Source organism: Chinchilla lanigera, unplaced genomic scaffold, assembly GCF_000276665.1.
Source record: "Chinchilla lanigera isolate Chin_1 unplaced genomic scaffold, ChiLan1.0 scaffold00044, whole genome shotgun sequence".
NCBI lineage: Eukaryota > Metazoa > Chordata > Mammalia > Rodentia > Chinchillidae > Chinchilla > Chinchilla lanigera.
The window spans coordinates 7,694,926-7,707,870 of NW_004955445.1; the positions used below are offsets into that span (position 1 = coordinate 7,694,926).

At 53.3% G+C, this 12,945-nt stretch overlaps 1 protein-coding gene across 5 annotated transcripts in view; it reads left to right on the forward strand.

Annotated features, from left to right (window-relative positions):
* Fam65c (family with sequence similarity 65, member C) overlaps positions 1–12,945 on the forward strand; it is a 67,473-nt gene that overhangs the window by 9,028 nt on the left and 45,500 nt on the right. For 3 of the 5 annotated variants that reach the window (XM_013518352.1, XM_013518353.1, XM_005392313.2), the window contains exon 1: positions 1,358–1,441. The exons of the other annotated variants lie outside the window; for them this stretch is intronic. In XM_013518352.1, the coding sequence (XP_013373806.1) occupies positions 1,379–1,441 (63 nt within the window). In that variant the 5' untranslated portion in view covers positions 1,358–1,378. Of the gene's footprint in view, positions 1–1,357; positions 1,442–12,945 lie in introns of those variants that run through there. 5 annotated transcript variants of the gene reach the window in all.

Genomic DNA, 12,945 nt, shown 5'->3' on the forward strand with positions numbered 1-12,945 from the left:
ATGCTTTTACAAGAGTACCTGGGACACGGAAAGCCCCTGTGTTCATTTTCTGGTGATGTGTAACAAAGTTCCACAAACCAGCTGGTGGAAAACTACAGACGTTCGCTTTCTCACAGTTCTGAAGCCTGAACTCGGGGTGTCTGCAGAGGACTGGAGGGGAGCCTCCTTTCTCGCCTCCTCTTCATCTCTGGGGCCAGACAGGAATCCTGTTGCTCCGTGGCTTGGGGCCCCGCCCTGTAGACTAACTCGGCGGCTCCGCTCAGTGGATCCTATGCTCATACAGGGCTGCCAGTCCTTGGATTCAGGGACCCCTAACCCAGGATGACCTCCTCCTAAGGATTCCACCTGCCGAGGCCCCATTTCCAAACAAGGACTCACTGAGTCTCTGCGTGGGCCTGTTTGGGGGGGACATTCTCCCACCATACCAGCCGATGAGTACTCACTGTTGCTAAGCCTCCCTCCATTCAGCAGGCACTCGGAGCGCTGGGCGGTGGGCACTGTTCATCTCCTTTCCTCTTTCTCCTGTTTCCTGCTCCCCATGATCCTGGGAAGTGGATCCTGTGATTATCTCTGAGGACCAGAGAGACGAACTGACTTACCCAACGTCACACAGCAAGTAAACACTGGAATTAAGACTGATTCTTTGGGATATAGCTCAGCAGCACAGTGCCTGCCTGGCAAGGGCAAGGTCCTGAATTTGATTCCCAGTACAACACAAAACAAAACAAAAAAACCGACCGATTCTTTTCTGTCTGACCGCTCCAAGGCTGGCCAGGTCTCGAGACCCTGCGGTTGAGTTTTAGGAGCTGGGACTCGGCTGTGCTTTCCCTACGGGAGGTGCAGTGCCTTCCTGGCCCGAGCCTCTCTCCAGGCGCATCTCCACGAACAGGCCACGTGAGTGCCTTTGCCAGCGTGAAGGGGCCAAGGTAAAGCCATGCTTGGCGCCGCTTGGGCCCAGCTGTCCTGCGGGTTGAAAGCCAGTTTGGACTCTGTCCCTGTAAGCGCGCCTCCTTGACATCCGGGCAAACCCGTGGGTCTATTCGCTGGGTCTATGTGTCTCGTTAGATTTCGTGGGCTGGCTGGAGGTTGCCACTCTCTTGCCTCAGCCTCCCAAGTGCTGGGATTACCGTTGTGTGCCACCCGCATCCTGCAGGGTGTGTTGGCTTGGGCTACACATTGAAAAATGGCCCAGGAGGGTGTGATTTATTTGCCATCGAGACAATGCCATGAAATGCTTGCAAAGCGTATTTCTGTCGGGTCAGTGAGCCCCGACCTCTCAGGCCCAGCCCGGAAAAGGCCCTTGGAGGAGGCGGCTGTTGCTTGGACACGGAGCTGAGAGTGGAGGCCGGCGGGGCTGGAACGGGCTTGGCAGAGACAAATGACTGCACCGCAGATGATGTACGGCAGTTTATGTCCTAACGGCCTGTGCTGCGGAGTGGAAGTGAGTTGCTCAGGCTGGTGGGAGATGTGTGCAATTAGATCTTGGAGACAGGAAGAAAGGATTGTAATTTCCAGCGACTGGGGTTTTGGGGCCAGGAAACAGTTGCTCAGTCAGCAGGGTGAGCTGGTGGGCAGGTCGGAGCCCCCTGAGGGCGAGTGCGTGGTGGGGGAGGTGGTCCCAATGGACAAAGCCAAACTGCTGACATTGCTGGGGGGGTTGGGCAGGTGGGTAGCAGGCGGCCAGGTCCCAGAGTTCACAGCCTGCCTGGGCTCATGTCCTGCCTCTGCCACCGACCAGCTGGGCGTGAGACCACCCCCTGTAAAGCAGGGTTGTGACAGGGCCCGACTCAGAGGGCTGTGTGCGGGTCCGCGAGCTGACGGGACTCAGTGGTTTGCATCAGATGCTAACGAGAACCCTTACTGTTGTCACAGTGACGACTGGCATGTGTACAGAGCAGCCGAGGCTAAGTGTCACTGTCACCTGGTTTGCTCACTGCAGTGGTCAGGAGCCTTCCAGTGCCCACTCCCGGGGTGGCTGGGAGACCATCACCTCCAGGCTAGGTGGCTCGAGTGCCCAGGTGTGGGGTCTGCTGGCGTGGGGCAGACCCCAGAGAGCTGGGGTTCCCTCCAGGTCTCCGCCTGCTCCCGGTGAACTGCTGTGGGCTGGCCTGAGGGTCTGTCTTCACCCGCCTCAGGAGTGAGGGAAGGACAGGCAAAGGCCACGAGGGAGGATGGGCAGGAGGACAGGACAGGTGTCTGCTTCGAGGCCAGCCTTTGGTGCAGGAGTGACGCTTGCTAGCCTGGGTGTGGAGTGGTGGACCTCACATTTGTTAGGGCTTCTGGTGCTGCAAGCAGTACGTGGGTGAGAGTCTGGTTTCTCGACTCAGGGTCTGGCATCTGCTATAGTTTGAGAGCTGAGGCCCGGCCCCTCCCTTTGTCCCGTGCCCGCAGGTCTGACTGCCGAGGGAGCCATGGCCAGGCCACGGGACTGAGGGCAGCTGGCCGTGGCCCTCCCACAAGGGTTGGTTTCTGGGCTGTCAGATGGCGCTCATTTGTCTGTGCCTGGAGTGCCAATTCCCACCAGCTTTTGGTGAACAGCAGCCCCGTTAGGGGGACACGGATGACAGAGGAAGGATGACAGAATGCAGGGACAGGGTGGCTGGGAAGAGGACAGAGGACATGGGGTGCCCGGCCACACCCACTCAGTGCTGAGCTCAGCAGGGGTTCTGCCCCCAGCTCCGGACCTCTGCTGGCTTCTCTGGACCACAGGCAGATCTGGACACTGGTCCTTTGAGCCCCGGGTAAAGTTGGGGAGGAAGGGGCTTTGCCTTAGCAAAGGGCCTTCCCAGGGGCACAGCTGATCAACTGGCCCTGGGGCAGAGCAAAGGCTCTCCCAGGCCCGCCCTGACCCGCTGCTCGGGTTTCCTTTCCTCATTCTGGGGCCTCACCGCTCCAGCCAACGGCCTCTCGCATTCCTGCATTCATGTGCGCATTTTCTTGCACCTCGCAACGAACCCATAAGGCGGGCAGGTGCGATGGCTGTGCCCAGTTTTAGATAAGGGAGACACACAACCGTTAAGCAGCTGGTCCAGGGGCACAGAGCTAAGAAAGCGCTGCTAGTTGTCGCTTGCTGCGCACCCGGTGGCCTCAAACAGTGCTGTAAACAACATACGTGCATTTTCTCATGGTTTCTGCGGGCCACAGGCCCAGGTGTGGTTCCCGCGTCCTTTGCTTTGGGGGAAGTGTGATATACCATATACATGATATACCCCCACCTCTCATGGGGCTGCTGGCAAGGGGAAGCTCAGGCGGAGTCATCCGATTCCCTGATCTCTCAGCGGTCGTGACAGGACTCACTCCTGTGGGCCGCTGGGCCGTGGCCTCCATCGTCTCTGGCTGTTGATTGGAGGCCCCTCGGTGTCCTATCACGTGGGACTCTCTAGCATGGTGCTTGCTTTGTCACCATGAGCAAGCCATGGTGTGTGTGCGCGCGTGTGTGATTGCCATCTTTTGTAATCTAATCTTGTCAGGAATGTCCCATCAGCTCTGCCCTGCCCCATCACGAGGTGTGTACACACACACACACACACACACACACACACACACACACACACACCAGAGGTGGCTTGTGGGCCATGCTGCAAGCTGCTCACCGCAAGAGCAGAGCCTGGGTTTCACCCCAGCCTATCTGACCTCAAAGCCCATCCTCCTGCAGAAGCTGAGCAAAGGGCCTTGTTCTCTCTCCCCGAGCCAGGGACTGGCTGGTCTTGCGTCAGCAGCCACGCGTGGCTGCAGTCCCTCATCCCATGGGTGTTTACCGAGCACCTACCACGAGGGTGACAAGAACAGGCGTGGCACCGGCCTGGTGGAGCGCATGCGCTGGTGCCGTGTTGGGGCTGTGCGCTGGCTCACCTGCCGCCTGCGTATGCAGAGAAAATGTCTTTTCTTTATGTCCTGTAACTGGTCTGATGTTTCTCTCGAGCTCCGTCAGAGGATAACAAGGAAGAAAACAGGGTTGAATCTGATCTGGTAAATTTATTGGTACATTTCAGGTATACACAGTGATCATATTCATCACAGGGAATTTGTACCTGTACATGATAGGCTTGATTCTTCTTTTTTCCCCCATTCCCCATCCTTCCTTCAACCTCTCTTCCCCTCTTTGTTTACAAAAGCTTTGTTTCCATTTTTCCCTCTTTTTTTTCTTTTCCCAATCTGATCCCGTACTCCAGGCCTTTAGGGAAAGCTGTCTCTAATTATCCTGCAGCACCTGCAGGTCTCCACCCCTTGGCCTTTGTGGCAGTCTTGGGGGTCAGGGCAAAGTGGGGCGGCTGTCTGCTGTCTCGCAGCAAAGCCGTGCTGATACCAGGCGCTCAGTGTGGCCGAGGTCCCGCTCTTTGTTCCTTCTGTACAGAGTGGATCCCCCCCGGGCAGATGGAGAGGGCTGCACAGGCAAAAGGCAAAGATGAAGGAGCAGTGGTGTGATTCACACTATTACCCGTGACGGAAGTGATCCCACACTGCATTAGTCGAGGTTCTGGGAAGTCTGCTGCAGGAGAAACCTCAGAAGTAAGGAGTGTGAACCCGGCATGGCGACACACACTTGAGGCTGAGGCAGGAGGATCATTGCAAGTTGGAGGCCAGCCTGGGCTACAAAGTGAGCTCAAGGCCAGCCTGAACTGCATGGCGAGACCCTGTCTCAAGAAAACAAAACAAAACCAAAAAGGAAGGCGTGTGTAACAGCAGTGACCTGACACTGACACAGCCCGGGCACAGGAGAGGCGGCCCTGCGCTGAGGCGATCAGGGCTCGGAGGAAGGTGGGGTGGCTGATGCAGAAGGGAGGTGTGCTCTGTGTGCACGCTGTCCGTGTGTTTGCACTGCTGTGGGTGCACATGCACGTGTACACACCACTTTGCGTGTGTAGAGAACTGTGTGGGGGACACATCGAGGAGGAGGAAGAGGAGGGTGGGAGGAGGAGGAGGACTCAGCCAGAGTGGGTTTCAGTGGTGAGGGCAGCTCGGGCTGTGCGGGTGCAGGCTGGGCCGGAGGGGGCTGTGGCAGGGGTCCAGGGCGTTTCCGTGGAAGCCAGGATGGAGGAGGAAAGGTAACTGAGCCCCACCTGGAATGTGCTCCTCTCTGTTCTGACGGCCTCAGCGGTGAAGACCCGGATACAGGTGGTTAGGAGCCTCTGTCGCCGTACTCTGGATCTGGCCCAGCCTCCGTTTCCCCACCCGTGCCTAGAGAAAAAGAGATCTGTCACCTCTGAGTGGATGAAATGGACAGTTCTCCGGCGGCTGGGGGAGCAGGTTGTGATTCCCGGAGCCAGCTGGGATGGCTCAGTCCCCAGTGCTCTTGTCCACCTGCTCCACGCCAGTCTGAGGGAGGCCATCGTGAGCACCGACGCTGTGACTGTCCTGTCCTTGTGGCAGACATCTCACAGCATCACAGCACGGATTCTCAGAGCAGCCCTGCGTGTGGAGAATTCTTAGTCCCATCTCACAGAAAGAAAAACCAAGTCCAGAGAGGTGAAATGATTTGTCTGTGACCACAAAGCAAGAATGTGGTAGGCTGGGGCTCATCCCCAGGTCGGTGTAAGCCTGGAGCCTGTGACTTTCATAGCTTCTTCATGTCCTGGGGGCTCTGGAAGCTGGGGAGAGAAAAATTTGCCCTCGAAAAAGCTTTGAGCTGGACCTGAGATTTCCCAGAGCGGGTAGCTGGACATCTGGCCTGTGCCTCCCTCGTGGTTAGCTGAGCAGTGGGGAGGCCGTTAAGAACTCATTGTGGAAACCACAGGGAGATGCTCAAGGATGAGCCGGGAAGGCAGCACTGGGGAGAGGGGTGGAGGTTCCGGTCCACTTACCAAGAGGGGACAGGTGGGCGTGCAGGGGACTTGCACTGCAAGCAGCTGGTTCATGACTCTTCAAAGGGTACTTGTGATCTCTGCCAGCACTTTAAAGAAAAATTCGGCCGCAGCCTGAAAACCTCTGACCTAATACAGACCCCAAAACTGAGGTTCAGAAAAGGGGGCTGACTTCACCCCAACCACAAAGGCAGGGCGCAGCGGGGCCAGAGTGGGTATCTGCCCCGGGCTGAGTCTGTGTAGCCGAGCCCAGAGGGCCCACAGGAGATGGCTTGGAGCGTGGGGTAGGCACTGGGGTATCCAGGAGCCGGGCCCTGGGTGGGCAGAGGGCACCACACATACCAGGCGGAGAAACACCTGTGTGGCCTCGCCACCTTGGTCAGCTGCGCCAGGCATGGGACTGAGCGATTGTGGACCCCAAGTCCACCAATTGCACTCAAATCCGGTGGTGACCTGGGTGTGACCGGTCACCTCCCTGGGCCTCTGCCTTGCTGTGAGCTGTACGTGGAATTATAACACAGCCTGGGGCCCGGCACTTAAGCACCCAGTTTCACCTCCACAGCCAATTGTGATTGTGTATTGATTTCATTTTTCATCTTAGTGGTGCTGGGGATAGAATCCAGGGCCTTGCATATGGTGAGCATGAACTCTATCTATGCAACTCTGTCCTGGTCAGCAGGAAATGTGCTTGCAATTCATCTTGACCTCCCCCGACTTCTGAGGGCTCCTTCTGGCCCTAAGGATCAAAGTGACCGCTCCCAGGTTCCTTGGGACCCGCCCGCGCCTCCGTGGGTCAGGGCGAGGAGAAGGGTCAGGTTGCAGCTGATCCTTTTCCTCCCCAGCAGCCGGCTCCCGGGAGCCTCTGAGCGGATCAACATCTGCAGGGGCTGCTGATGGCGGAACCAGCTGAAAGGGGAATTCGGGGGCAGATGTGGCCACTGCAGAGGGGCCTGGTGGCTGAGTGTCACTGTGGTGTGTGGGAAAGGAGCCCCGCCGGGAGCCCAGCAGGCCCCGGTCAAATCCCAGCACCACCGCTGAGACCTTTGGCCTCTGTGACTCAGTTTATCCCCAGCAGTGGTCTTGACACCAGAAGGCAGCCCGCGGAGTGAACATCACGGGTCCCTGTTGTTGGTCACACGTGCTGTGGCCCACAGTTGTACTGTGCAAGGGAAACGGAAGACATAACGCTGTTCTGGACAGGCCTCCCCCTTCTGTCCCAGGCCCCTGACCTGCCCTTGGGCCTCAGGAGCTCCTGGCTTCACCCTTTGTCCAGGACCTCTGGAGGGCCAGCGGCTGGGACTCTGATAACAGCAGTCCTGAGGCTAGGGAGGGGCTGGCCTGAGGACAGTGTGTTCCCAGCCACGCTGCCTCTTCTCCAAGTGCTTCCGGCCAGGAAGGGGACTTTCGCTTGGGACACACAGGGACACTGAGCTTTGAGCCTCCAATCTCCCCAGGGGGTTTCGGCTGCATTAGTGAGGTTTGTTTGGGTTCCATGAATCATAAATCTACTCTAATGACTTCAAATTAAAAAGGGATGCATTGTGAGGTTATACAGATGTTTCTTTTAGTTATTAAAACAATTTAAAACCCAATGAAATTAATTTGGAGAATGACTCTGTTCAAGTAAAGGAGAAGTCTAAGGGTAGTATGGGTTTCAGGGGAAGCTTGATCCAGCCACCTTCCCTGGGATCCAGAGTTCCACACTGCCTTCCCCTCTTGCATGTACATCTGCTTCATGTATCCCCAGAATGGCTACCCTGACCCGCAGTACTGCACCTTTCAGCCCAGTGTGCACCACCCAGAATGTCCTTGAGTGTGTCTCTTGACTCACGTTCCTGCGGGAGGAAAGCTGATGTCCAGGTTTACCCTCTGAGCCAAACATCCTACATGGCCAGTAAGTGGATAGTCTCTCCCGGGCCAGGTTTGCAGGTTATTTGGTCATCAGTAGCGAGACCATGGGGGCCGTGTCCCTGTGGGGACAGGATGACCGAGACGAGGTCACAGGCATGTCCCCAGTCCCTGCCCAGAGAAGAGGGGACACACCAGATGAATCCCCAGAGGCTCTGCAATTCCTCCCTGGCTTGGAGACCATCCAAACAGGCTTAAATTGCTCCTAAATTGTAATTTGGGGACAATTTTTAAGTTTGACTCTAGCTAGAATTTTGTGTGTGTGTCTTTTTGAGATAGGGTCTAGCTACGCAGTTCAGGCTGGCCCTGAACTCACTTTGTAGCCCAGGTTGGCCTCAAACTTGCAGCAATCCTCCTGCCTCAGCCTCCTGACTGCTGGGTTTACAGGCATTCACCACCATGCCCAGCAAGAATTTGCATGCCCAGCTGTTTCCCAAGGTTTTGTTTCTGGGTCTTTCGGGAGGAGACGTTCAGACCTGGGCTCAGGAAACAAAGGGTTTCAATCACTGCCCCAAGGGAAGAGTCAAAGTCACCTTTCTGCCCTCAGATGGGAGGTGGGGGTTATTTTCAGGTGGCTGCCAGGCAGCAGAGCTGCTTCTCCAAAGAACTGCGTCATTCTATTTCTTTCATACCAGGAAAAAGGTTTGATTTTCAAAACAATGTACCCTACTGGTCAACTGGGCTGGCAGAACTCGTTTGGCCAAATTTAGAACCCACAAGAAGGTCAGAGAGAGTAAATTTAGAACTGAACTCTGAGCCTTCAGGGCCAAGAGTTCCGCTTGGCACCGTGCGCGTGCTAACTTCGGCTGCTTCCTTGAATTTGGTTCAATTTACCCTCCGGCTCTCCAGGCCACCAGAACTCTTGATGTGACGTAGCCTTGAAGAGCAGACCTGCCATGGAAAACCTGTCCCGGTCACTTGTAAGCTTGTGGCTCTCCCTCAGAGTTTAACTTCTCAGAGCCTTAAAGGGACAGATTAGTAATAACCTCGTAGGATGATATAAAGATTGATTAATGTATTTTTCATGCTGGGTATAGTAGTGTACACCTGTAATCACAGCACTTGGGAGGCTGAAGCAGGAGGATTGCTGTGAGTTTGACGCCAGCCTGGGCTACATAGTGAGTTCAAGGCCAGCTTGGGCTACATAGCAAGACCTTGTCTCAAAAAAATTTTCTTTCATAATAAAATGTACATAGTGTAAAGCTTACCATTTTAACCCTCCCCACTTTCGGTATAGGGGAATCAAACTCAGGGCATTTGTATGGGCTAGCTACATTCATACCTCCTTATTATTTCTTAATTTGAGGCAGATTCAGGCTGGCCTTGGGCTCACTGTGTAGTCCAGGCTGGTCTCAAATTCATGTCGATCCTCCTATCTCAGCCTCCTGAGTGCTAGGATTATGGGTGTGCTCTTCACCAGGTGTGCCTGGCTTCTCTCTATGAATTTGGCTGTTCTAGAAATCTCGTATGCAAGGAATCATGCAATAGTTACTCTTTGGTGACCAGTGTCACTTACCATAGTATCTGCCCGGCATGGTAACATACCGTTAGCCCCAACTACCCAGAAAGCTGAGGCAGGAGGATCATCTGAACCTAGGAGTTGGAGGCCAACCTGGGCTCCATAACAAGATCCCCATTCAAAAACAAAACAAAACAAAAAAGCCCACAAAAACACAACTTTTCCAAGCTTCATATGTTGTAGCATGTGTCAAATTTCCTGTTTTTAGAGTTGGCTGAATAATATTCCACTGCATATATGTATAGATTGCATTATGTTTATCCACGTATCTGTCGGTAGACACATCACCTTGCTTCTACTTCTTGGCTATTGTGAATTACACTACTACAGACACTGGTGTATAAGTAGATATTAGAGTCTCTGCATTTGCCTCCTTGGGGTACGTAGCTAGAAGTTTGATTAAGACACTCCTGCAGTGGAGCCGGGGATGTAGCTCAACGGCAGAGATCATGCTTAGCATGGCTGAGGCCCTGGGTTTGACTCCTAGCACCACCAAAAAGAAAGAAGAAAAGGAAAATATTTTATGGAGAATACCGAGTCATTAGTGCCATAGACTGAGCCCTTAACACGTTGTAGCTAAAACAAACTAGCATGGGAAAAGTAGTGGGTGAGATTCTTAATAGTGAAAATTAAAGAGTGAGATGAAAATTTTGCCAGTCAAGATGGGATGTGTAAGACGGACTCTCCCGTGGGCAGTCTCTCTGGAAAACAACTTGCAGTGCTACGCAGGGTAAATTGAGGCTCTTGGAAGTCATCAGACCCTTTGACCCAATAATTTAACTCCTGGGAATTTGTCCTATAGACAGAACCTCAAATGTAGATCAAGATTTGAGCCCAGAAATATTTACCATGGTCATTTATACAACCTCTATCTCTACCCTTAGGGAATAGTTAAGATAATAGCTCCACAATGGAATAGTTTATAATCATTAAAAACTCATGAGAATAATGAAATGGGAGACTGTAGACACTAATTGTTCTGTGAACAAGGTGTTATAAAATTTGTATATATTTAGCCTTTAAAAATAGCTGCCATTTATTGAGCATTTACTATGTACTGAAACTCTACTAACAACAAACTCCTCCCAACAAACCAAAGAGGAAGGCACTATTATCACACCATGTTACAGATGAGAAAACAGATGTTCTAAGCGGTGACACGATTCTCAGGGTCACACAGCAAGCAGATGGCAGAGCTGGGATTTGAACTCAGGTCCCTCAGCTCCCCAGAGCAGAAAAGGCACACAAAGTGCCGAGGAGCAACTGCGGTCTTTTGGAAGAGTGGGTGTGATTGTTGCTTCCTTCCTCATAACTGCCTGTGTTTCTTTTTTCCCCAAGTGGGGGCGGGGGGCAGGTAATGAAGAAACCTATTAGGTACACAGAGGAGAAAAGCTATTGCCTCTTTCCAGCTGGCATCTTTGAAGATAAACCATCCAGGGCTCATGTCTCATGCCACAAACTCACTTCATGTCCATTATTTTCTGTTTAAAGATGAGCAGCAGAGTGTTCTGCTGTGTGCTCTGTCTGATTGCTTAATCACAGGAGTGTGTGCTGCAGACGCACATGTAACCCACTCAGACGGAGACAGGAGAGAAGCCAAAACTCTGCTAGATCGATGCAGACTGCTACAGGCACAGCTTTCCAAAAAGCAGAGCTCAGTGAAATAAATATTTTTCCTGTGAGAAGCAGCTTAAGTCGGCAATCTTAACAACCCCCCAATTCATTCCAGATCCGCTCGGAGCGGCTGGCGTCAGCGGCCCATCTTGATGCACTTAGGCTGGCTTGGTGACTGCAGCGTGCCCGAGCGTCTGGCTGTGTTCTTGCATGCAGCGGTGTGCCAGGGCCCTGGGCAGGACAAGAAAGAGTATGCCCTGAGAATGTGCTCCCTGAGCCCTCAGAGCCCCCCCACAACTTCTTGGGGTCCTGGCTTTCTTTTCCTAGTAAGCCCCCTATTATTTAATCTCACCTGGAGACCTGAGAATCCCACCCCGTCTTGGTGAAAGCTCACCTCTCTCAGTCCCCGAGAGAAGCTGCAGGAAGAGTTCCGAGCCGGGACTTCAGAACACATAGACACAAGGACGTCTGGACTGTCACAAACACTGGCCATTTTCACTGTCCGGGCAAAAACCTGCCGATGGTGAACTCCTTCATTCCCAAGGGCCAAGGACGCTCCTTGGAGTACAGGGATTTCTCAGTGAGCCAGGTGGACCAAACCCTGCTCCTGGAGCCTGCTTTCCATGGGGTGACAGACACTAGACAAGGAAGCTATCATGTGGAGCGTGTCCAGCAGAAATTAAATCAGGAGATGGGGCAGGAAAGGCCTCGTGAGAAGGTGATATTTAAGTCACAGGGGGAAGGCATTAAATAACCGTGTCTTGCGGATCACGAAAGTCCCTTTTCAATGGTCTTTCAGCCTTGATTATACTAGTGAGGAGGTCTGTTTGTAGTTAATGTGTCTCCAGCACTGCTCTGAGACCTACCCATCGTGAAGGGGGAGGCTTGGCAGGCTGGGCTTGGACGTAGCTTTATTTTCAGTGTGAGGCTCTCACAGCGCATGTTTCCGGTACCAGCCATGGCAAACGATGCCAGCCTCGGTGACGATTCTTTTAGATTCTTATTTCTTGAAAAAGGAGTTGATTTAATGAAAAGTGTTAAGTCGCGTAGGGGGAGATCTGTGAAGGTGTGGAATGAATGGAATTTGGGACGCCTTGAGATAAAGCAGGAGCCTTCTCCTCCCATTGCTCAGAGCCCAGCTCAGGCCCTGAAAGCGATGAGTATCAGCCTTTGGTCAGCGCCTCCCTTTCGGAGCAACCGAAAGGGGACAGCTGCTCCTTGGCTCTGATGGGTCGGGGACAACTGCCCATCACAGGTGCTGGGCTCACTTACTAAAGGCAAGCCTGACCTGCCAGAGGACACGCAGGCTATTTCTGGCAGAGAGAACAGTGGCGGCCAAGGAAGAGGGGTGCAAAGGTGACGGGGACCCAGGCCCTGGCTGAAGGTCTTGAGTCTGAGGTGCAGGGAGAGGTTGGTGGGGGACATCTGGGGAGAATCACCCTGCAGCGTGTGCAGAGGGAGCAGAGGCGGCGGCGCCTGGGTCACCACCCTGGAGTTATACCCACCCAGTGAATAACCCTAACAGGAATCCTAACCGCACACGGCTCAAATGCAAGAGCATTCCTGTATTTTCTTATGTGATCTCAGCAAATCCCCCAACCCCTCCCTCAAATTATTGCTCTTGTTGCCATCCTTTTTTTTTTATTTTTTTATTTTTTTTATTTTATGTACTAGGGGTTGAACCCAGGGAGCGCTGAGCTACATCCCCAGCCCTTTCTTTTATTTCATTTATTTTGGGGCAGGGTCTCCCTACATTGCCTAACCTGGGCTCAAATTTGTGATCCTCCTGCTTCAGTCTCCCAAGCAGCTGGGATACACGGGTGTGTCACCATGTCCGACTGCAATGTTTTTTACACATGGGGGATTGGGACTGAGACCAAGTCACTTGTGCAAGCTCATGAGCTAAGAAGCAGCAGCCAGGAGCTAATTTTTTTTTTTTTTTTTTTTTTTTTTTAGGGAAATAGAGTCAGGCATAGTGGTGCATGCCTGGAATCCCAGAATTTGAGAGAATGATGTAGGAAGATTGCTGCAAATTTGAGGCCAACTTGGGCTACGATGTTAGCTCAAGGCCAGCCTGACCTACATAACGAGATCTTGTCTCCA